The sequence below is a fragment of the Vitis riparia genome, chromosome 13, assembly GCF_004353265.1.
Source record: "Vitis riparia cultivar Riparia Gloire de Montpellier isolate 1030 chromosome 13, EGFV_Vit.rip_1.0, whole genome shotgun sequence".
In the NCBI taxonomy this organism is placed as follows: Eukaryota; Viridiplantae; Streptophyta; class Magnoliopsida; order Vitales; family Vitaceae; genus Vitis; species Vitis riparia.
The window spans coordinates 9,284,853-9,310,482 of NC_048443.1; the positions used below are offsets into that span (position 1 = coordinate 9,284,853).

Consider the following 25,630-nt stretch of genomic DNA (forward strand, 5'->3'; position numbering starts at 1 on the left):
TAATTTGGTTAAGATCTTTGTAAACTTATTTGTGTGATGATTCAATCTATACTTGTTTTTAATTGACTTAAATAGGAAAGAGCACGATTGCAGAACAGTGATAACAGTGAACTCTCTGTAATTGAAGCCAAACTTGCTTGGATTGTTCATATTATTGCTGCTATTCTTAAGATAAAACAAAGTACTGGTTGTAGGTAAAAACTTGTTATTTGTTTTTTTATCCTTATTGAATATCATGTCATGTTTATTTATAAAATTTATTACTATATTTTGCTTCATTTCACTGTCGCAGTGTGGAATCACAAGAAGTAATTGATGCTGAACTTTCAGCTCGTGTTCTGCAGTTAATAAATGTTACTGACAGTGGACTACACAGTCAGGTACACCTGCTGCAGTTTTCCTACTTGCTGCTAGATTAGGATTATGAATGAAAATGGAAGCACTGGTTTTAAAACACTGATTCATCCTTCTGTTCATTTCTTGTACTACATACATCATTCACAGGATACACGATGAAAATGAGAATTTTTTTTCCCTGTTTGGATAAGAAGTTGTATTGTAGTAAATGAAGTTAAGATGACCAAAAGAATGAAGGATGAGAAGTCCTTCTGAAAAGAAAATGTAAATAATTATATAGACAAGAAGAATATGAAAAGAGAGCCTTTGGCTGCTCACTCCTAACGCTCAGGTCTCTGAAGCTCAAGGGGGTATAAGCTTCCCACAAAGTCAGAGAAGAAGCCCCTCTTTTTGCAGCTGATAGGCTTCCTGTCTTGCCAATCTATGCTTCCACAAGGAGCAACCCAATCCCCTAACAAGGTCCACAATTCTCTGCACCTTTTCTGCACCTAAGATGAAAATGAGAACTAGCATTGCTGCCTTGGTGACCATCTATAAGCACATAAATTTGGTTGTCAAATTGCATTATCGATTTTGCGTTTGAATGATGGTCTAAATAGGAGATTAAACAAATTGCCAGTCTACATTATACCATTGAAAAAGATAACAAATTCCTGGCATTTTTATTACAAATTTGGTGAAGCATCATATAGTGGCTTACTTTGGTATGTTATGGAGGTTTTGTACTTCATCTTAAGTTGATTTTGGAAGTGGCAAAATACTTTATTTATTGCATGGGGTCCTTGTCACTGGTTTTAGGAATCAATCATATAGTTGCAATAATGCTTATTTGGTTATCAATTGTGTAGTAGTTTGTTTTTTTTTTGGGCGGTTTGGAAGGAAAGAAATAGGATTGCTTTTGATAATGAGGAGCTTTCGATGCATAGGTTGAAAAATTCTTTTGTTTGTAACCTTTGGTTGTGGACTAAGTCGGTTGTAAATGATGGTCCTCTCTCTTTACTCAGTTTTTTTGATTGGCTAGGTGCTAGTTGAGGGCTGGTATTGTATTTCCTCTTCTTTTTGTGCCCTTTGGCGCCTCTTGTATACTCCCTGTATGCTTTTGGGTCAGCCTCAAGGTGCCCTTTTCTAATATATGCTTTTTGTGTGTTTGCCTATCAAAAAAAATTGTCTAGTAGTTTGTTTGATTGTCTTTTCTGAATTTCCTTTTTAAAAAAATTTAATGAAGGCATGACCTTTTTTTTGGCTCTCTAGTTGTGAATTTATTTGTTTTTGGCTTTGTTTTTTTTATGGTTTTTTTATTGCTTTATTAGTGGTGATTGTATATGTTCTTGGCTAACTAGCCATCATTTTCTAGTGGATATTCATTAAATACACAATTTTGTATTTCCTGTGATTTGTAGTGAAGCACTCATTTTCTTGTTTACTATAGAAGCATTTAGGCTGTGAATTTATTCTTTAAAAGCTAAAATGAACTCTTATGTTTAATGAAGATTAAATGGATTGGCCTGTTAACTTTTTAATTTGTTTTCACAAATATTTTGGGAAACATTGAAACTATTGATTTTATTCTGTTGTCATTTTTACAGAGATATCGTGAAATAAGCAAGCAAAGACTCGATCGTGCCATTCTTACATTCTTTCAGCATTTTCGAAAGTCTTATGTAGGGGATCAGGCCATGCATTCTTCCAAGGTAATGAAGTTTCTGTTTTTCTTTTCCAGAAAGTGTAGTTTAAATATTCCCTTGAAGCTCTTTCTTTATGTTGCAGCAGTTATATGCCCGATTGTCTGAGCTTCTTGGACTACATGATCATCTGTTATTATTGAATGTGATTGTTAGCAAAATCGCTACAAATCTCAAGTGCTACACTGTGGTGAGAGTTGTGTATCTGCTACTTGCTCTTCAACATGCTACTCAAGTGCTCATTTATCTTTATTTTTTTTATTTTTGTTTTGCATACATTGCAGAGTGAGGAGGTTATTGACCACACATTGAGTCTGTTCTTGGAACTGGCATCTGGGTTAGTTTATCACATCAATATCTGACTAGAAGAACTGGAGATGTCAGTTGTTTTGTTTATGCATTTTATTTATTTCCCTCAAAATTATTTTTTGGTTCACATATATTTCACAGGTATATGACTGGAAAGTTGCTTCTGAAGTTGGACACTGTTAAATTCGTAGTTGCCCATCATACTGTAATTCAGCTGTGATATATTTAGTAGTTTTTTTTTCCTCTTCTTTGTTCTAACCTCACTTATCTGTCTTTGAAATCTTTATTTCCTCTTCATTTAGAGATTCTTTTCTTGAAATTCTAATTTCAGAAGGAGCACTTTCCATTTTTAGAAGAATATAGATGCTCTCGCAGCAGAACAACCTTCTACTACACTATTGGCTGGTTGATTTTTATGGAGGACAGTCCTGTGAAATTTAAATCTTCAATGGATCCCCTTTTGCAAGTATCTCTCCCTCTCTCTCTCTCTGTCTCTCATTCTCTCTTTCTCTCTTTTTCTCTCTCTCTCTCTCTCTCTCAACATGTCAGAGTTGTTGTGGTACTTTTAAGCATAGTTGTTAACTTGTAAAATGTATCGTGCATTGTTTTTCTATTTTTCTGTATTGTGTATCGTAAGTTTTTTTATATAGTGAAAAATAAATAGAAAAATATGTATATTTATACATACTTATTGAAAGTATGAAGTATAAAGTATTAGATAACCAATTTCATGAAAGATAACAGAATCTAAAGAGTTAAATTATATCATATATCACGAAAACATTGAATATTAGAGTTTTGATAAGTTCAAATTAACAAAATATGACTTTGATAAATAGATTCATCACATAAATCACAAAAATCAACTTCTTCAATTTTTAGCTATGATTTTTAGTTCCAAATTCTAACTAGGCATATGCACTTATCGTGCTGTTGATATATATATATATATCATTAATCAATTAGCCAAACAAGGAGCAAAGCATATGGCTCCCTTTGGGGGAGATTTCCTTCCTCCTTGAGTGTCCAATATTTTTTCTCCTGTATATTTGCAGATTTTTTTTATGTGAGGTTGGGCTAGTTCTTTTGTGGTTATGGTTCTTGGTAACTTTCTACCAACCTTTGTACATCTTTGAGGGATTTCTTATCCGTCTTGTATTTGTCAATTGATTGGTGAATGAAAATATTTGTTTCTGATTAAAAAATAGAAAAAAAAAAAAAAGCCATTAGAATTTTTAGAAAACAAAAAGCTTTTCAACTCCATATTCAAAAAGAGCATGAATAGCCTGATACAAAAATCCTTATTTCCTTATCTGGTAATTTATATTTAAAAAGAAAATTCGTTTTCTTGCAAAACTTCCACATGTTTGTGAATGGAACAATTTTCCTTATCTTCTCCCTTTTTCAATGCTTTGGCAGTCTAATTCTTATAAATGTCTTGTTACTGCTCTTGGCCCATATTTCATATCATTATGTTTGCCATGGAATATTCATGATTTTCTTTATCACAATTTTTTTTTTCCCAGTTATTTGTCAAGGTTTCTACTGCTGTATAATCCTAAACTTATTAGCTCTTCTTTTAGTCTGCTATAATCCCTAACCTATTGGCTCTTCTTTTAGTGTGCATTTGCAACTCATGCCCTTATTTCAATTTTAATGTTTTTGGTGTTCAACAATTATACAACAGATTGGTACTATTTTTCTCTATTGGTTATTTATTTTATCATAGAAGGTGTGTTCATTGGTGTTTTAGGTTTTCATCAGTCTAGAATCAACTCCTGATGCAATGTTTCGTACTGATGCTGTAAAATATGCATTAATTGGGTTGATGAGGGATCTTCGAGGAATTGCAATGGCAACAAATAGGTTTGCACGTATGCTATTTTTGGGTTCTTCATTGTCAACTAAGGTCAACCAGTCTTATATTTTCTGTCTGAATGTCTTTCAGCCGCAGAACTTACGGGCTTCTATTTGATTGGTTGTATCCTGCACATATGCCACTTCTCTTGAAAGGCATTTCGCACTGGACCGATACACCAGAGGTGAAGTAAAATGGTTATTTTCTTCCTTATTTGATATATTGGACATGGAAGTGGCCCTTTTATCATTAAGTAGTCAACTTAAATCAGAATGGTCGTGTGCATTTTCTCGATAAGCTGTCAAGTCTTGGGCCACCAAGACTTTATTTTAGATATTCTTTTGTTTTTGGTTTTATCCATAAGGTGAAGTATAGAGTCTATGATTTCAAAGAGGCAATTTTGGTATCATGAAAATTCATTGAACATGAAATGGCTTCTTAGATGAACTAAGAAAAGGTCCTACAAGAAGCAACTTTATTCACACTTCTGCATTAAGTTCCTTTTAGACTCTGGGGTTACCTTAATCAAAATCATCCAAACATAAACAAAATCTATCATTTAATTTAAACAAGAGCTTGTGGCTTTCAAAAAGCCAATCCAGACAGAGCTTAAATCTTTTGCTCTCACCCTCTAGGCACATTCTTTTTTCTTCACATTGCCCTTGCAATATCTTTGACTGAAACAAAATTGTTCATGTTGCGGATGACCCCCATCTCTGTCCACTTTCTCTGACTTATTGTCCTTGAATGAAGCTACATTTAAGTTCTCCTAAATGTATGCATTTCTAAATCTAAATCATTCTTTACTGAATTGGGGTCCTGGGATTTGATGACTAATTTCTACATGTTCAAAAACAATTGCTGTCAACTGGGATCCACACAATTCAATCTGAAGGAAGAAACTAACTTTTGTAATTCTACTCCATCCACACAATATAGTAGCATAACTTGTACTGCTACAGCACAATGATCCCTGTACAAATAATGTGACAAGATGTTTCTTTGACACTGAGGTTTTAATTGATTCTGCATTTCTACAAATAGGAAAATTGGCTGTGACAATGGTTAGACTCTCTCACTCATTCCATAGAAAGTTGAATATTTCTCATAGTCCATGGGGCTTCACTCAGGTTGTAAAGGGGTAGGCTGGGGTTTGTCATTTTAAGTTTCCATTCATGTGACAGTCTATATGTATATCTCTTGTGCTTTATTCTCACCCAACTTTATATAAAGTGCAGTTGGTTTCATAAGGTTTATATTCTTTTAGGGAAATTCAAAGTTGATTAGGTATATAAGTGATTTGAGTTGTTCAAATATGTAGAAATTTTATGATCATGACCTGATTGCATTTCTCTGGTTCTTGCTTAATTCCATTTCTATGGATAAAGCTGTCCTGGTTTTCTTTATTAACTTGATATAACCTTTTCTTTTCTCCTTTAGTATTGGATTTTGCAGAAAGTCACTGTTTCTGTATGTTATAATTGATGGGCACATTTGTGTTCTCATAAAGTTACAGTCTTAAGTTATTTGTATGCTCTTTTCTTGTTGCATCTGCTTGTCTATCTCTTGTGCCAGTTACTTGTCTAAAAGATTGTATTAGACAAGTATATTAAAATGAATGCAATTGACTTCAACTATTTATGAACACAGTTTAAGAGAAGAATGAAAATCTTATTATTTTCATTAAGAAAAAATAGGAATACAGATGCTTGTTTATATACTACTATGTTCTGAATTCTAGAAAACTCTACAACTAACTTCTTATAAACTAGGAACAAATTTTTTAAAATACTAATAAATAAAACTGAATAATCCTAACTTTTTCTATGCTAAAGTAGAATAAAATTAATTCCTAAACTTCTAGAATCTTCAATGCTCCCTCTCAAGCTAGTTCACAGATATCTATCATTCCTAGTTTGTTAATTAAGCAATTAAACATCCCTTTATGAAGTCCATTGATTAGAACATCTGCCAACTATTCTTCAGAAGGTACATAAGGTATGCAGATCAGTCCAGCATCCAGCTTGTCCTTGGTAAAGTGATGATCCACTTTAACATGCTTAGTTTTATCATGTTGAACTAGATTATGTGCATCGTTAATAGTTGTCTTGTTATCATAGTAGAGCTTCATTGGCTTCTTACGAGGAATTCTTAGGTCTTCAAACAGTTTCTCCAACCAAAGAAGCTCACAAATACCATGAGCAACTGCTTTGAAGTCAACTTCAACACTCCTTGCAACAATAGATTGCTTTTTACTCCTCCAAGTCACTAGGTTTCCTCCTACAAAAGAATGGTAAATTGAAGTAGATCTCCTATCCATTATGCTCCCAACCCAATTGACATGCTTCAATTTGAAGGCTATTGTTGCTTCTAAACATTAAGCCTTTTCTTGGACTCGCTTTCAAATACTTAAGAACCCGATACAGTGCCTCAAGGTGTTTTTCATTTGGAGAGTGAATGAATTTGCTTACAATACTAATTATAACCCTAATCTGCAAGAAGAAATTGGAGTTTCGGCTGGTTTACACCTTAGAGGCAAGGTCATATAAGCTTCTTCCTCTAATTCACCATTTAGAAAAACATTCTTGACATCTGACTATTGTGAAGACCAGCTCAAGTTGGCTGCAAGGGTCAAGAGAACTCTTATTGTACTCAATTTTGCAACCAATGCAAATGCCTTGGGTAGTCAATCCCATAGGTCTATGTGAAACGTTTCGCAACCAGCCTTGCTTTGTACCTTTCAATGGATTCATCTACATTGTATTTCATGATAAATACCCATTTAAAACCCATGGGTTTCTCCCCCCTTGGTGCATCCACAAGTTGCCATGTCCTATTATTCTCAAGTGCCCTTATTTCTTCCAAAACAATGTGCTTCCACTCTAGAATAGCCAAAGCCTCTTGTATGTCCTTTAGAATTTCAACAGAAGATGGATTAGTAGTAAAGGCCCTCGTAGTGGGAGATAGCCTATGATATGAGACATGTTTAGCAATAAGATGTTTAGTACAAACCCTAGTACCTTTCCTAATAGCAATTGGAGTATTTAGATCATCAGTGGAGGTGCTTTCTACACTAGAAATATCAGAGGAAAGAAATTTAGTAGCTGGAATAACAGATGGAGTAGATTTAGGAGTTAGAATACCTATTTCTTCCAAGGTACATACACTTAGATGCGATGTTTGGTGACTTGTAGAAGATTGATTTTCCATATCTTGATCTTTCTTCCCCCTTGGGCAGACCCAAAGTTCGATGCAAGGTTGTTCAAGTAGTGTTTCTCGCCCTGAATTTTAAATTAGTATAGGTATGGATGGTTCAAGTTGTGTTTCTCCCCTTGAATTTGAACTTAGCATAGGCACAGGTAATGAACCCAAATTTTTCCAAAAGGAATCTTCCCCAATAATTGTTTTCCCTTAAAGAGGATTTTTAATAAAGTAAGGCTTTTGTTTTCAAAGAAAGTAACATCCATACTCATAGAGGGCCTCTTAGAAATGGAATCATAACATTTATACCCTTTTTGAGTTGGGGAATATCTAAGAAACACATTTGACAGACCTAAGGTTACCTAAAAAAAAAAAGAAAAAAAGAAAAAATTGATATACCTAAGGTCAAGTTTGGAATGGTGTAGTTTTTGGACATGAACAAATGCTATACATCCAAAGATGTTTAATGGGAGAGAGTTAATCATTCTGGTTTGGGGAAAATATTTTAAGAATTGCAATGAGGTTTGAAATTTCAAAATCCTAGTAGGCATTCTATTTATTATGTAAGAAGCTGTAAGGATTGCGGCACTAAGGAACTCCCATGGTAAGCATAATAGCCCTAGCCACTTCGAATAAGTGTCTATCCTTATGATCAGCAATTCTATTTTGGTGTGATGTGATTTATCCATACATGAGGATTGTTGAACAATGGCCTTGCTCTATCAAGTAAGGGCTAAGGATGATATTGAAGTATTCCTTCCCATTGTTGATTCTAAAAACCTATATTTGGGAATTGAGTTTTAACCATATTATGAAATTCTTTGAAAATTCTCTTAGCCTCAGATTTTTCTCTCATTAGATACACCTAATATATCCTAGTATGATCATCTATGAATGTTATAAACCATCTAGTATTTGTTAAATTTGTCACTCTTGAAGGTCCCCATATATCAATATGAACAAGAGTAGTACGCTTGGATTCCTTGTAAGGTTGCAATTGAAAAGAAGAACAATGATGTTTAGACAATTGACAACTTTCACATTGGGAAAATGAAGGATTTTTCTTCTTGAACAAAGAAAGGAACAATTGTTTCAAATATTGAAAACTTGGATGACCTAGCCTATGGTGCCATAACATCATTTGATAAATTGTAGAAAAAGAAACTTCTCTAGTACTTGTAGTTTGAGCTTGTCTACTCTCAAGGGAATCCTCATCAAAGTATTATAGTCCATCGACCTCTCTAGGATTGCCAATCATCGTCTTCAAATGCATGTCCTGAAATTTATGTCAAGAGTGTGAGAATTTTGCAATGCCATTGAAATCCATAGTTAGTTTATTAGCATACAAAAGTTTGCATGCAAGATTAGGAACACGAAGAACTAATTTTAGAGTAAGATTCTTAGAAATATAGAGCCTTCCGCTGTAACTGGAGACAAGGTACCATCTGCATTTCAAATCTTTAAATTTCTAGGACATGTAGTATAGGATGAGAAAAGTTAAAATTGACTAGTCATATGATTTGAAGTACCTGAATCAATTATCCAAGGTGTATAAAAAGAAACAATACTTAGAGCTCTAGGAAGAAAACCTTTATAGGATAAAGTGCATAAGGGATTTTGAGAGGACTGATTCATCAACTTGTACAAGTGTTCAAGTTGCTCTTCGCTAAACGGTGATGGTTCAATACTACTTTGAGAGTCTGTTAGTGTTTGCATTCCTCGAGTTCTTTTTGCAGGTTTTATCGCTTTCCAATTTAATGCTTTACCATGCAGCTTCCAACAGGTTTCCCTAGCATGCCTCAGGTTGTTGCTGAAATCACACCATCTTCCTTTCTCATCAAACTTCTTCCTTTGGCTTACGATTGTTGTTCCAACTTCAGTTGACAGGCCTTTCATAGTAGAAACACTAAGAGCAGAATTTTCAGAAACCATAATAGGTTTAATTGTCTTACCCATCATCATGGTTTTTTTACTTTATTCCTTTCAGACTTATGAGAAAACTTCTCTTGTAGAAGGAAGAGGTTCTTTAGCAAGTACATCTCCATGAATGTTGTACCCAGTTAGATCTGAGTTGGAATGATTCCAAGAACAGTAGGTTCTTCGTTAGATCTCTGTATTGCTCCTTTTCTAGTGGATCTAGAGATCCTTTTCTGTTCAGTATTGTGTGGAGGACTTGGGCTCCAGTGAAGGTCAGCTTCTTTGCCTAGGAAGCGACATGGGGTAGAAGTCTAACTTTGGAAAGAGGAGGGGTTGGAATCTTCCAAATAGGTGTAATTTGTGCAAGTTTGAGGAGGAAACCATAGATCACTTGCTTCTTTTTTGCTCCAAAGCAAGAATGTTGTGGAGTTTGATTTACTTCCTTCTTGGTGTGGAGGGGGTTTTGCATTCCTCAATTAAAAGGAATTTGTTGGGTTGACATGGCTCTTTCGTGGGTAACAAACAAAAGGAAGCGTGGAGGGCCGCTCCCTTGTGCTTGTGGTGAACTTTTTGGGAGGAAAGGAATAGAAGGGCTTTCAATGATGTGGAGCAATCTCATCAAGCGATTAAATCTACTTTTTTTATATACTTTTGTGAATTAGGCTAAGGTGTACGTAGAGGACCACACTCTTTCTATGTTAGATTTGTAGATTGGTTGGGTTCCTAGTAAAGAGAAGGTTTCCTTACCTTTTCTTCTTTACTACTCTTTGTTTGTATATTTCATGTGTACTTGTTTTGCTTGTTTTAAGGTGCCCTTAATACATGTCCTCTTTTTGCCTAAAAAAAAAAAGGGTCCAAAAACCTCATCTAATTCCTTATTCAAACCTGTAAGAAATTCAAATATTATTTCTTTCTCAAGCATTTTCTTAAACCGAGCACTATTAACAGTAGAACTCCATTCAAGGTCATAAAACATGTCTAGTTCATGCCATAAACTTTTTAGGATGCTATAAAACATTGTTACACTTTGGTCTCTCAAATCTTCGTCTTGATCTCATATACTTGTGTTGAGTTGCTTAAATCCGAGTAGGTTTCACTTGCTGCATCCCACAATTCTTTTGCAGTTGACAAGAAGAGAAAGGGCTATCTAATGTCAAGTTCCATAGAATTCATCAAACATGTCATAATCATGGGGTTTTTTGAATACCACAATGGAAAACCCGGATCATCTTCTGATGGAGCTGTTTAAGAGCCTGTCAAATAACGCATTTTTCCTTTTCCTGTAATAAAGAGCTTCATGGAGTGAGACCACCGAAGGAAATTTTGTCCATTCAACTGATATGAGGTGATCTGTAGGGATCTCTAAAACTTCGTGTTAGAACTGGTTTATCATACTTCATGTTGTCTTCAGAAACTTCATCTTCAGTTTTGCCCAACATCTCCTCCTATAACAATAAATCATCCCAAATAGACGAAATAAATAGAGAAATGATCTTCTATAATCTGGTGAAGAAACCAGATTGCAAACAAGTTACTGGTCCTTGGAAAGAACCAACTTTGATACCATGATTTTAGTTTAAGAGAAGAATGAAAAAATTTTATTAAGGAAAAGTAAGAGTGCATATGCCTAATTATATATGACTCTGTGCTGAATTCTAGCTAAAAAATAGGAACTAACAAACTCTACTATTAACTTCTTATAAACTAGGAACAAACTTTTTTCAAATACAAATAAATGAAACTGAATTATCCTAACTATTTTTGCACTAAAGTAGAATAAAGCTAATTCCTAGACTTCTGGAATCTTCAACAATTTATTATTGTTTTCCAATCTTGTTTATGTTTTATGTTCTATTTTTCTTCTCTTTTGTGTTTTATCCTTTTTAGTGTTGTGGTATTTTGGCTTCATTCATATTGTTAGACAAACTTAGTGGTCTTGTTTTGTTTTATTTGCTTCTGATTTTGTTTTTTGGTTTTGGTTTCTTGTTTTTTTTTTGTGCGTTTTTGGCTCAATGTGCAACTTTTTTGTATGACTAAATGGTGCAGGTTACCACCCCATTATTAAAATTCATGGCGGAGTTCGTCTTAAACAAAGCCCAACGATTAACGTTTGACTCATCTTCTCCTAACGGGATACTTCTTTTCCGGGAAGTCAGCAAATTAATAGTTGCTTATGGGTCAAGGATTTTATCTCTTCCAAATGCTGCTGACATTTATGCCTACAAATACAAGGGAATATGGATTTCTTTAACAATTCTTTCAAGAGGTAAGTACCTTCTGGTTTTTAATGTTTACAAGGTGGAATTCATCATATTTATTGAAAACCAATTTGTTGTGTCAAAATTAGTTATATCAAGAAGCTCAAAAGGGGACAAGCAAATCGGCCAACCAACCACTAACCTAAAAAGTACCATAACAGACATTTTAAACATTATTGTAAGGAAATGACTGAATTAATTAACATCCTAGTACATATTGAACTAAATATGACAAAAACATCTCAGTCTGAGACAGGAAACTGAAGCCACAACTAAAAAAGGAAAGGTGGACGATGTGTCCAACAATTGGTAGTCCTGGAGCTTCCACAACTCTCACCTGCCATTACCATTCATGATTTAGGATCCCTGGCAAACTTATTTGGAAAACATGAAAGGAACCACATGTTGAATTGAGACTAAAATAGTTAAACCATAAAAACTGTTCAAAGAACATTTTAATAGACAGTTTATCATGCTCATGTAATAGGATTATAATAATAATGTATTCATTAGTAATTTTAATGGTAAAACTTTGCAATCATTCTTTAGTCATTGCATGTTTAAAATCTTCATATCATCTCTAAGATACAATATTGGAAACATACCATTTGGCATTGAGAAATTTCCATTATGGGATCAGGATGGGGGCCATATCTTGGCTTCAGGAGAATTGTCATTTGTTGACATTGAAATCTCTCCATCTTGGCATTAGCATTGCTTGTTTAACTACAACATTCCGTTCTGTAATTGAAACCATTGGATGTAAGAGTGCCATTTTGAAGAGAGATATCCAAAATATCTTTTGTTTGAAGTGACGTGTCATGTGCTGGGGGAGTGGTGAATCAGTTGATATATTTTAATTTTTTATTACCTTGCTTAGCTGCATTAGCATTGTAGTAAGGGTTAGTGGTACTTGTTGGAATTGATTGAGTTTCACCTAGAAATGTGGGGGAGATGTTGGTAACTTCACTTAAGCTGTGTTTGGTTCATGGAAAATTTAAGGAATATGAGGGAAAGAAAGTAGAGAAGAAAAGTAGAAGAAAAGTGAAAGAAAATAATAGTTAGATTTAAAGTCAATAAATTATTTTTATATGTTACTTCAAACTCATTTTACTTATTACATAAGTTTCTTAACTAATTTTAATTGCATTTAATTTTCTTTCATATTTTCCAATGTAAAACCAAATATGGGAAAATCATTTTCGTTAACACCCTCTAGGAACCAAACATAACCTTAAGGAATTTAGAGGACTTCCTAGAGGTAAGGTTCTTGGTGTAATTCTAGCCACACCTTGATTTGAACCATTTACATGGAAAGAAATGCAAGGGTTTTTGTGGGTAAATGGAAGAATTTAGAGATAGGATGACATTTGTTTTATTCCTTTAATTCTTTATGGACTTTTATTACTGAAGTCTTTGCATGTACTCCTTTGAGCCTTATGTTTCTGATTGGATCCTAGTATGCGGTCCATGGGGTTGGCTAAGGTGATGCTTCCTGTATGGTTACCACCTTTAGTAAGTTTTGTCAAGCTAAATTGTATAGATGTTTTATGGGCAAACCAAGGCAGCTAGAGATTACTTGATTGCTTGTATCATCATGGCACCATGGTGAGAGCTTTCTCTAAACCTGTTGGAGAGGGTTTTTCCAGGATGGCTGAGATTTTAGTTTTATTGGAGGGCCTTTTGCAAGCCAAAGCTTTATGGATTTATGATCTTTTAGTGGGGGAAGATTTTACTGTTGTCATATGATGGGAGACTAAGAAAGAAAGAGGCCTACAGAAGTTTGATGGTTGATTTTGCCAAATGTTTGATATCTTTTGGGAGTTTGGTTGTTCCTTTTTTCAGCCTCCTAATTAAGTTCATCATGGGATGATCTTTTAGAAAGGCTTAGAGCCAAACATTTATTTATTTATATATTTTTACTTTACTACGTCTTTTTTGGAGCAGCATACTCTTCCTTTTCTTCTTTTCGATGAGATTGTGCATGCTAGATTGTATAGTGTCATTTCTCGTTATATTTGGTAGAATATTTTCTGACCTACCATAAAGATGTAAATTATTGGCTAATTTTATTGTTGTCTTTAACCAAATGACAGCTCTTGCTGGAAACTATGTCAACTTTGGTGTGTTTGAACTATATGGTGATAGAGCACTTTCTGATGCCCTTGACATTGCTCTAAAGATGACACTCTCAATTCCTTTGGCTGATATATTGGCTTTTCGGAAGGTATGTAGGACATGCAGCTACAGCATATTGTTGCACAAATATGATTTCTGGATAGCATTTTAGAATAGATTTCATTTGTAGAAACTCATCTAGCATCAAATTTTTAGTTTAAGAAAATGGATACAGCATTAATTTTTTTTTTTTTATACAAAAAACTCATTTGTATTTAAGTTTGTGTGTTTGGTTTGTCCACCATCCTTGGTTTTAATAATTCCAGTGAATAGTACTGCCTTAGATCATAGAATCATATCTTATTGTGATGAGTCCTAACCAGTTGAGGTTTTCAGGTCAATTTTTAGAGCGGCCTAGTTTAAACTTCATGTGCATTATTTATCTAGATCATTAAATGTATTGATTTCTATTTTGATGTGCACTAGAGTTGCATGATCACTGAAAGTGACTAAATAGCCGAATTTTTCTTCTCACCATTGATTAATGACATTTGTGATTGGTCACCTTGTTTAGATTTGGAAAATAAATCTATTATTTGAATATAAGGTGATGAAGCTCACAAAAAATCACAGGGTACTGCTCCATCATACCGTCATTTTGAATATAAAGTGATGAAGCCCGACAAAAAAATTCACAGGGCACTCCTCCATTGTAGATTTCTTCTGTGTATATGTGCACACATGCTTGTGTGATGTTCTCACCATCTTTGTGTTCTGGTCTTTCCTCCCCACTTCCCTAAAAGGGGCATGTGGAGAGATGAATTAGCAGCAGGTATAGATTACAGATAAATAGACGGGGACAACAACAGGAGACTCAAAATCTAAGTTCTTGAACATAACTTTCATACCAGGTTATGCCACCAATTTTCCAAAAAGCTTAAGTTGTGAGAGTATGGGCTCACAATATATGTCAAACTAACATTAATATTGATAATATAATGTTTCAACATTATTCAGATCTGTTTGCATATCAATAGAGATGCTTATTCTTTTTTCTTTCTTTTTTTTTTTTTACATAAAAGATTTTCATAGGAATCTACATCCATTCAGATTTCTTTGCAGATCACTGGAGATGCTTATTCTTTCTTTTTCTTTTTTTCATATAAAAATCAAAATAAGGTTTGGAGAAGGGATATCCTTTTTAGGTAAGGAGTAGTGCAGGTTATAGGTCATTTGTGTTGTATGAAGAGCATAATGCTGGTCACCTAGCCTGAAATCAAAGTACTGTTGGAAGACATGTTTTGAGGTCGTAAGTTCTTTAACAGTTCCTGGGATATAGCATGTTCAATGTAAAATTATCTGTTGTGATGTTTCAAGCTGGATTGTCTAAGTTAATGGTGTTTGGTTCCTCCTTTTGTTTGGGATTGACCTGTTTTACTTTCCAAACATGCCAGAGGATTAAAAATATAGTAGTGTTCTTTGTCTTTTGTTCTGTTGTTAATATTGATTTGAAGGAAATTTTATACAATTTTCTCTCTATTTGCAGCTGACGAGGGCTTACTTTGCATTCTTGGAGGTTTTATTCAACAGCCATATTGTTTTTATATTGAATCTGGATACAAACACCTTTATGCATATAGTTGGTTCCCTTGAATCTGGTCTTAAGGGTCTGGATGCAAATATCTCAGCACAGGTTTGTGTCATGCCAATATTTTAGGATTTATACAAACATTTGTATTGCAACTTTTTCCTTTTCTATCATCATTTATTGTATGTGTTCTCACTCCACTTCTGATGGTCATCATTCTTCATTCATTATTTACAAGTGTCTTCACATGAAGTGCATTTCTTGCATAAGCATGTACTTCAATACAACCTGTTGCTTGTCCAAATTTTATTTCCATCATATGAGTTCCATAACTTTGATCTTTTTCTTGCCAGTCTGCATCTGCCGTTGATAGTTTAGCTGCTTTCTATTTCAACAACATTACTGTGGGCGAGGCACCCACCTCACCGGCTGCAGTTAATCTTGCAAGGCACATTGCAGATTGCCCCACTTTGTTTCCAGAAGTAAGTTAAAGAGTTCTTACTTTATTGTATAATATGATTAGAATCATGTTTTTGAAATTAAGACCTTATGTGTTTCTTGTGGTGAAGCAGTTCTTATCACTTCTTATGCAAGGTCATAATCCTTTTTTCTCTTTTGCTATAAGATTTTTCACCAATCATTAGAATATAAGCTTTATTTCAATATTCTAAATTATATTCTACGTAGATTAAGAAAACATCCATCTTACGATTAAAACATGGGTTATTAAGAAAAGTTACATTAGAAAGTATCCTTAGGGGTGAGGTAAATGCATTTGCTATTTATTGGGGTCAGGCAAGAGGGCAAGATTTAGCAGGATGGAAGGGTGCAGTGAAAGGCAGTTGAAAATTTATAGTTCCAGATTTTTTCTGAATTGCATCGAAGACAGGCCAAATAGCAGATTATAGTAAACCACATTTTGGTCTATTGTCTGTCATCTGAGAATCTGGCTCATGTTATTCTCATTGTTCGGGCTTCGTTGAGTGCTCTGGATGATGGAGTCAGAGATGATTTGTAGCTGGCATGAGAAAGTTATCAAGGGTAATAGGAGGAAACAATGGTGTACAGACCCTTTGAGCTCTGCTTAATGTCAGGAGACTTAACAGAAAGTATTAGAGGAATTGAGTATCTGAAAGGAAAGCTTAAAGAAGTTGTTCTTTGAGCCCTTTGTGGTTGGATAGAGGATGTTTAAGTGAATAATGGATAATCTTTTATAAACTCCTTTTATATGTGAGCTGCTCAGTTGTTTTCTGAGTGTGGGGTATTTTTTATTTTTATTTTTGTTTTAAAACTTTTTATGAACTTTCATGGGACTTACCTTGCAGATATGGAGGTAGCACAAGTTGGTATTCTCCTACTCCTATTCCTCATAATGTACTCTATTTAATGCTTATTGGAGTTTCTTGCCCAACATTTGTCTTGATTTGGAGTGACCTTCTGACATCTGGAAATAGATCATTGAAAGCTTAGGTATATACAGATATTTACAGTAATTAATAAGAGGAAATTGAGAACTGAAGTGAGCGTTATTGAGTTTGAGAATATCTTCTTTTGAATATGCAAATCTTGTACTCAATCTTTATAATAAAAATGGGATTGCATTCCTAGATAAAAGCTTCTTGTTAGTATGCACTTCATGCATTCAATCTTTTTACCGACATCAGAGTTGGTCACATTTTATATTTTCTCCCTTTCTTTAATATTTACTTCAATTTTTTTTTTTCAAATTTTCTTGTGTCTTTGTTTTGTTAATGCAAATTAATTTTTTTATGCATATTTATACAGATACTTAAGACTCTATTTGAGATTGTTTTATTTGAGGACTGTGGCAACCAATGGAGTCTCAGCAGACCAATGCTGAGCTTAATTCTTATCAGTGAGCAGGTGACAGTTTCTACCTCTCTGATTTCGTGTTTTTCTTGTTTGTTTCTTTATTCTATTAAATTCTATTGTTATATTAAATTCCAAGTTCCTTGTGGCTATTTGATTTGCTCATGCGTTCACATCTGGTATTTATTGATCATTACTTCAAAGAGCTGATTCTAAATTAGAATCAGTAAATCTTATCAAACTCTGGTAGTTTTTGCATGGACTGCATAACTAGGTTGTGTTCTCAGCTAATGTGTGTCATCATTTTGTTAAAGATAGGATTGAAGAAAAAAACATGCAGTCCAGCGGTGGAATTAAAGTCTTTGTGGCAGAATTAGAACCTCAGTTTTGAAAATAATTGAGCCTTTTTGATTGGGCTATTTGTGATGAACTGTAGTTCCTGTAATGTGTATATATATATATATATATATATATTTTTTTTTTTTAGGTAAATAACTTTTTTTTGTTCCCACTAGGACTTGAATTTGGTACCTACCACAATCCCACCCAACACCTTGCCATTTGGGCCAGTCCTGAAGGTCTAGTGCCTATAATGTGCATTTTGCTCACTGCATTTCCTTTTGTCAGTCTCTACTAACCTTTTTTGTGTGTGAATTTCCTTGTGTCACATCATGTGAAGTTCTTTGTCAAAGATTTATTAGTTGTAATCTAGGGGAAGTTGTAGGTTACTAGGACATTCCAGATAACTCTAGGCAAGGGTTCAGATGTAAGAGAGTGCTGGATTTTGCTTTGTTTTTCAGTTTTCCCTGCAATCATTTCGAGTATTACTGTGGCTGCACATAAAGTAAAATTCACTGCTGTAGCTTCTCTTTTCACTTTTGATCTGCTGCTCTCTGCCCATTTGGCACTTCTCTGTGTCTTGGTCAATCTTTTTTTTATTTAACTAAGGTTTTAGGTCTTCTTTTAATATATATATATATATTAAAATATTTTTCTATTGTCTCTTTCATTTTCTTTGGTGCAAGTCTCACACTTTGTGCAGACATGCCTCCTTTTCTTATTTGGGCTTTTATGTTTAGTCTCACTACCTAAAAAACAGAAAAGCATATGTTCACAACTAAGGTGAGTATTCTTTCCAAAAGGATTTTCCTTTGTGGTACTGTGGATGGGACCCCCAAAGGTCAAGAAATAATAGGGGCTTTCCTTAGAAAGTTCTCTTGCCTCAGTCAAAATTTTGATTGCCCCTCTTTACATTCATGAACACATGGGGTCATGCATGCACACACATGCTATCAACATGTGTATTTATTAATGTATGTATGCATGCAAAAACAAACAGCTGTACATATCAATGTATTAATTTATGAACTAATGACACACACACACACACACACACACGTGTATATACTTATGTCTATTTTTGTAATTTCACTGCTTCATCTTAAAATGAGAACTTGATTAAAGACACTTCCGATCATATCACCTTGACTGCATCCTTTTTTAGCTCAAACTAAGTTTCTCAGGTTAGTAAGCCACTCTGGCAGCATTGAAGTTACTCTTCTGCTGCCTCTAGCAGGATCTCTCTCTCTTCCTCTCTCTCCCCTTGTTATCTATGGTAACCTGAGAACATAGCCTCTCTACTGAACTTTATCTCTAATTTTCAAGGCCAACAAGGGCACTCTGGTAACTCTACCTTCTAACAAGACTATCACAAACTTGTCCCATTCTCTGCAAAACTTAAGCAATAGGTATCTGGTTCTGTTGTTCTTTGTCATTTTCAAACAATATAAATTACTGTTGAGCTATAAATAGAATAGGAGAATTTTTTTCCTATTATTTTAGTTTCCTATTTTTGTAAATAGATAGTTTTATGATTTAGAAATAGGTTAGTTTAGGAATAAGTTAGTTTCCTATTATGTCTCTTGTTTCCTATTTCTTCTCTTGTAATCTCCTATATAAACCGTGTGTATAGTCAATCTAATAGAGAGAGAACTTATTATTTTTCATCCCATATTTCGTGTCATGGTATCAGAGCTGTAGGTTTTTAAGACCTGGGCATCATTCTGGCCTTCATCGCCATTTTTCTGGCCTTCATAGTTGGATTTTTTTTTATTCACGTGTTCTTTTACCAACCTTCATTGTTGTTGATTTTTTTGTTTCGTGATCTGCCTTAATTCCAAGAGATCAGGTTTTTTCGTGGAAGATGTTGGAAAATTCAGGTACACCTTCATTCTCTTTTTGCATAAATGCGTCACACAGAGTTTATGATGACTCTTGGATAATAGACTCTGGTGCCACAGACCATATGACCTCCAAATCTCAACTTTTCAATACCTATACCCCAAGCCCAAGTAACAAGAAAATTGTAGTGGCCAATGGCTCTTTAGTTACCGTTGCAGGTTTCGGAGACATATACATCACACCTACCCTTATTCTTAAAAATGTCTTCCATGTACCAAAATTGTCGGCCAACCTTGTTTCCATTCAAAAGCTTACCCATGATCTTAAATGTTATGCTATTTTTTTCCCTTCTTATTGTGTTCTTCAAGAACAAGGCTCAGGGAGGAGGATTGGACTTGCTAAGGAAATGAGCGGTCTTTACCACCTTGAATCATCTCAGAAAACTAGTAATAATTTGTCGTTGTCTCTTCTCAGTTCCTCAAATAAAGATACCATTTGGTTGTATCACCTACGTCTAGGTCATCTATCTTTTTGGGTTTTAAAGGTCATGTTTCCTCATTTGTTCCAAGGATTAGATATTTCTGAGTTTCATTGCGAAACTTGTGAATTGGCAAAACATACTCGTGTATCTTTTCCTATTAGCAATAAAAGAAGTTCTCATCCTTTTCATTTGATTCATAGTGACATATGGGGTCCTTCAACTATACCTAATGTTTCTGGGGCTCGTTGGTTTGTATCCTTAATTGATGACTACACTCGGGTTACATGGATCTTTCTTCTTAAACAAAAATCTGATGTTAGCATTGTTATACCTAATTTCCACTCAATGGTTCAAAACCAATTTGAGGTTAAAATAAAAAGCTTTAGGACAGACAATGCTAAAGATTACTTCAACCAGATTTTGTCACCCTATTTTCAATCACAGGGCATTCTCCATGACTCATCATGTGTTAACACACCCCAACAAAATGGGGTAGCCGAGAGGAAAAATGGGCATTTACTCAACACAACCCGAGCCTTACTCTTTCAAGGGAATGTTCCTAAGTCCTATTGGGGGGAAGCTGTTCTTACTGCCACATACATGATAAATAGAATTCCCTCACGAGTATTAGACAATAAAAGCCCCGTCGAGATACTTAAGAGTTTCTATCCACACTTCAGAACCTCAAATGGGCTCTCCTAGGGTATTTGGGTGCACTGCATTTGTTCATGTTCACAGCCAACATAGAGACAAGCTAGACCCCCGAGCCATAAAATGTGTCTTCCTTAGTTACTCATCCACTCAAAAAGGATACAAGTGTTACAATCCCTCAGCTAGAAAATTTTACATCTCTGCAGATGTCACCTTCACAGAAAATAAACCTTTTTTCCACAAGTCCTCTCTTCAGGGAGAGATTTCAATGATGGAAGATAGTCATTATGAGTCCTTTGAACCTCTTGATCTTCCTCATGTCTCAACCCATGGTGATGAAGAACCTGTGTCATCCTCTGTTCCAGCCAGTGTCACTCACAATTTTCCACAGTTTCCTAAGGTGTATTCAAGGGAAAAGGTCATTCCAGAACAAAAGCAGGCCCAAGAATCCAACTCAGACCTTGGGAATGAAATCACGGTAAGATCAGACCCACCTTTACACACACAACCTGGTGAAACTTCCACTGACTCAACAGACAACCTAGACCTAAACCTTCCCATTGCTGTCAAAAAAGGCACCAGAGAATGCACTAACCAACCACTTTATCCACTATCACACTATGTGTCTCTTAAGCACCTATCACTAGCCCACAAGAATTTTATTGTGAGTCTAAAGACCACTATCATTCCTAACACCGTTTCTGAGGCATTGACAAAAAGGGAATGGAAGGATGCTATGAGAGAGGAGATGAGTGCATTAGAAAAGAATAAAACATGGGAGATTGTTGAACGACCAAAAGGGAAAAACATTGTTGATTGCAAGTGGATTTTCACACTGAAATATAAGGCTGATGGATCTCTAGAGAGACATAAAGCAAGATTGGTAGTCAAAGGGTACACCCAAACTTATGGAGTTGATTATTAGGAGACTTTTGCTTCAGTTGCAAAAATGAATACTGTAAGAATCCTGTTGTCACTGGCTGCCCACTACAATTGGCAACTCCTATAGTATGATGTTAAGAATGCATTTCTTCATGGTGATTTAGATGAAGAGATTTACATGAACATTCCACCAGGATTTGAGGAAAACACAGGTAACAAGGTGTGCAAGTTGAAGAAGGCCCTGTATGGGCTAAAACAATCTCCCAGGGCTTGGTTTGGGAGATTGCAAAAGTCATGAAAGAGTCTGGGTACAAACAAAGCCAAGGTGACTACACTCTTCATCAAGCACTCGGCTACAGGGGGAGTAACTGCTCTTCTAGTCTATGTTGACGACATCATAGTGACTGGAAATGATAAGAGAGAAAAGCATGAAGTGAAGCAAAGATTAGCAACAAAGTTTGAGATAAAGGAACTAGGGAAACTGAAGTACTTCCTCGGTATTGAGGTGGCATATTCCACACAAGGGATCTCCATCTCTCAACAAAAGTATGTGACTGATTTATTGGCAGAAACAAGGAAGATTGGGTGTAAACCAGTCTCTACCCCAATGGATCCAAACCACAAGTTGGGAGAAGCTAAAGAGGAACCAATGGTGGATAAAAGAATGCACCAGAGGCTGGTTGGTAGACTCATATACCTTGCTCACACTCGGCCAGACATCGCCTACTCGGTGAGCGTGATTAGTCAATTCATGCATGATCCAAGAGAACCTCATCTTCAAGTTGCTTACAGGGTGCTACATTACTTGAAAGGCAACCCGGGAAAGGAGCTTTGTTCAAGAAGAACAATACTCTTGCTCTAAAAGCATACACCGATGCTGACTATGCAAGTTCCCTAGTGGATCGAAGATCAACTACAGGGTATTGTACTTTTCTTGGAGGAAATCTAGTAACATGGAGAAGTAAAAAGCAGAATGTGGTAGCAAGGTCGTCTGCAGAATCATAGTTTAGGGCCATTGCTCAAGGGTTGTGTGAACTACTTTGACTGAAGATTATTCTAGATGATTTGAAAATCAAGTGGGATGGTCCTATGAAGCTCTATTGTGACAACAAGTTAGCTATCAATATTGCTCATAACCCTATACAACACGATAGGACAAAACATATTGAGATTGATAGACATTTCATCAAAGAAAAATTGAAGGAAGGAGTAGTGTATATGTCCTATATTCCATCAGAACATCAATTAGCTAATATTCTAACAAAAGGACTGAACAGTTCAATGTTTCACGATTTTGTATTCAAGCTGGGAATGGAAGACATCTATTCCTCAGCTTGAGGAGGAGTGTTGAGCTATAAATAGAATAGGAGAATTTTTTTTCCTATTATGTTAGTTTCCTATTTCTGTAAATAGATAGGCTTATTAGTTTCCTATTTCTGTAAATAGATAGTTTTATGATTTAGAAATAAGTTAGTTTAGAAATAAGTTAATTTCCTATTTCTTCTCTTGTAATCTCCTATATAAACCGTGTGTATAGTCAATCTAATAGAGAGATAACTTATTATTTTTCATCCCATATTTCGTGTCAATTACCTCTCTTCTTCAAGTTGTGGAGTAGAGAAATATCTCCCTTCTTTCTAAAGCACTCTTAATGGATTCCAGAAACAACTCAGCACCTTTTTGACCCAACTTTAGCCACCTAGAGGAACCTCTCTTCCTCTCTATCATCTTCAGGGAAGAACAACCTACAATACCAGGTTTTAATTTTTTAATTTTATATTTTTAAAATTTTTATTTATTAGAAACCAACAGACTCAGCAAACTGAAGAGTTTTTTATTCTATTTAAACTTATCTAACACCTAACCTTCATCTTTCCAGCTGTTCTTGGTAGGAGTTTGTTTGGAAACCTGTGCATATCTGCTTTGTTTTCTATCACTCAACTTCAAAAACCCATATATCTTCAACTCCTTGTACTTAACTCAACTGTTACATTTTATTTCTACACATTATGATCAATAGGATATGGCTATTTGGTTCTGACAGTTGTCTTCATTGTTATAGCCTATCAATCTCAAAACTATGTTCCCATATGCATGAATTACTGTATTACTTGAGCTAACTTTAACTTTTTCATTCATACGTGTGTTACTATAATGGCACGTGCTTTTTTTCTAGTTTTTGTTTTAAAAGTTCAAAGTCCATTGGATTGCAGATTTTCACCGATCTAAAAGCTCAGATTTTGGCTTCACAGGTATGTTTTTTGCTCTGCCTGCATTGTTACTACAATAATCTTCTAATCTGTGGATGTGATGGAGATTAAGTTATTGGCTTAGTTAATATTTAGTCATTAAGAGATTCACTTTATTGGCTACCAGAGGCTCAGTATTGGCCAATACGTGCATATTATTTTCACCAATACTATTACAAGGCTTTTATTAACTTTTTAGTTTTGTCTGGGCTGGTCAGGTTCTGGCCAGACTTCAACTTAACTTCAAATTAGTATCCTTATTTGCATTAGATTTAGCAATGAAAGAGGATACTAAAAATCACATGTAAGAGTTGAGAAGCACAAGATTTGTGAACTTTCTTTCAGAGTATCAAGATCTTGTAACTTTGTGATTTCTTCTGGTTCGTATTTCTGGGATCACAGTAATTGTGTTAAGAACACGATTAATTTGGTGTCACACAAAGATTAAAAAAAGTGTCTCAACATTATGCAAAAAGAACACTACCTTGATAAATTTCAGTATGTATGTATGTTTGTGTGTGTCTATATACATATTAAGCTTCTCTCATGGTAAATGGCAATAAAACTTCATCTTGATGTAAGTTAGGGGGTTACTATCTTTTTTTCATGCTATCCGGTTTTATGTATAGGCCAATACGTTAAAGCTTAATCTATTATTTTGATAGAATTTTCATAAATGGTTTAGCTTATACTGAACCCTACCTATCAGCCAATATTCTAAACCATGCCCAGAAATTACAGCCGTTGACTATGTTGTCCTTGATGTGGAAGTGTTTCCTTTAAATGATCCTTAAGGTGAAACTTTCTTCTGTGATTTTGCAGCCTGTGGATCAGCATCAGCGCCTTTCCCTCTGTTTTGACAAACTAATGGCTGATGTCAATCGAAGCTTAGATTCAAAGAACAGAGACAAGTTCACGCAGAACCTGACCATATTCAGACATGAATTCCGCGTCAAATAGCTTCGCTCTTTGTGAGCTGCAGCTGCTCTTTGCTGGAGTATATTGTCTGCAAAAGATATTCATTGTGAAGAATCCTGTGCCCAATACCTCTTCTCAGTTCTAAACATGGACTATTCTGTGATAGAAAGTGAGCTTCTGTATACTGCAAGTGGTCATTATGCCTGAACCAAATAGATGTAGGTTTTCTGAAGCTCATACATTTGCAAAAGGGAAAGGTCGTTTTTTTGGATTCTTTGTGGTGATTCTGTATAGTGCTCCTTGTATTGAAAGGAATAGATATAAAGAACTTAGATTGGTATACTTTCAGAAAAAGGATTCCAGCATTTGGAGAAGCTAATGGTGGGTTTGAGATTTGGTTGGGGTTTGGCCAATGCTTAATTTTAGAAGATCAATTCTTTTTAGAATGAAGTTGTAAATCATTAATCGGTTATTTCTTTTACAGAGATGGATGAGCTTGAAGCAGATATTGTGTACATTAACCCTACATATATTCTTTATAGTTGTTGATAATAGAAAGTAATAGTTGATTGACTGTCCTTGTTTTTTCCTTTTCCTTTTTTTTTTTTTTTTTCAGCCTTTTCTCTTGTAGGTTAACATGTGATGTAGAAGTGGAGCTAATTTAAATCTGCTCTGGACATGTGATTTATCTTTCAATATTCACTGATGTCCCCTTCTTCGGTATGCTTCTTCTGCTTCTTTTGGAAACTCCATCCTTGAAGTAAAAACATGATCCCCAAATTGGAGTGTAAAAATATGTAAAATTTATTGTGCTTTTGAGTCATGTATAACTTGTAATTTGCAGCTGCAGGGGGGACATTGCATTCACATCCTATGTCATTTCAGAAGTATTAAAGGATGCATGCGGAAATCAATCAAGTGTGATACACAACATCAGGCCACATCTTAGGCAGCAAGGTTCAATGCAACCTATCCATCCTTTGAGGACACTTAGGCTTGAATTTCCTCCTCAGGTTTGGAGAATCCATTCTAGTGTTTGAAAATAGTTTCCTTTTCATCCTGCAGAAGAGACTTCCTATTGCTACAGGCAGGTGGGTACCATATGGCAGGGTCCACTGCCAGGGCTTGATTGCTTGGTTTGGTCTAGCTA

At 35.1% G+C, this 25,630-nt stretch overlaps 1 protein-coding gene across 7 annotated transcripts in view; it reads left to right on the top strand.

Moving 5' to 3' along the window:
• LOC117929306 (exportin-7-like) overlaps positions 1-25,058 on the top strand; it is a 60,272-nt gene extending 35,214 nt beyond the window's left edge. For 5 of the 7 annotated variants that reach the window (XM_034849584.1, XM_034849585.1, XM_034849582.1 and 2 more), the window contains exons 15-30: positions 76-194; positions 293-380; positions 1,944-2,048; positions 2,125-2,229; positions 2,324-2,376; positions 2,490-2,553; positions 2,680-2,814; positions 4,102-4,214; positions 4,297-4,390; positions 11,371-11,590; positions 13,679-13,809; positions 15,247-15,393; positions 15,642-15,770; positions 17,074-17,172; positions 23,527-23,565; positions 24,385-25,058. In XM_034849584.1, the coding sequence (XP_034705475.1) occupies positions 76-194; positions 293-380; positions 1,944-2,048; positions 2,125-2,229; positions 2,324-2,376; positions 2,490-2,553; positions 2,680-2,814; positions 4,102-4,214; positions 4,297-4,390; positions 11,371-11,590; positions 13,679-13,809; positions 15,247-15,393; positions 15,642-15,770; positions 17,074-17,172; positions 23,527-23,565; positions 24,385-24,522 (1,779 nt within the window). In that variant the 3' untranslated portion in view covers positions 24,523-25,058. The remainder of the gene's footprint in view (positions 1-75; positions 195-292; positions 381-1,943; positions 2,049-2,124; positions 2,230-2,323; positions 2,377-2,489; positions 2,554-2,679; positions 2,815-4,101; positions 4,215-4,296; positions 4,391-11,370; positions 11,591-13,678; positions 13,810-15,246; positions 15,394-15,641; positions 15,771-17,073; positions 17,173-23,526; positions 23,566-24,384) is intronic. The other 2 variants (XM_034849586.1, XM_034849588.1) reach the window with 1 other exon arrangement.
• The last annotated feature ends 572 nt before the right edge of the window (positions 25,059-25,630 follow it).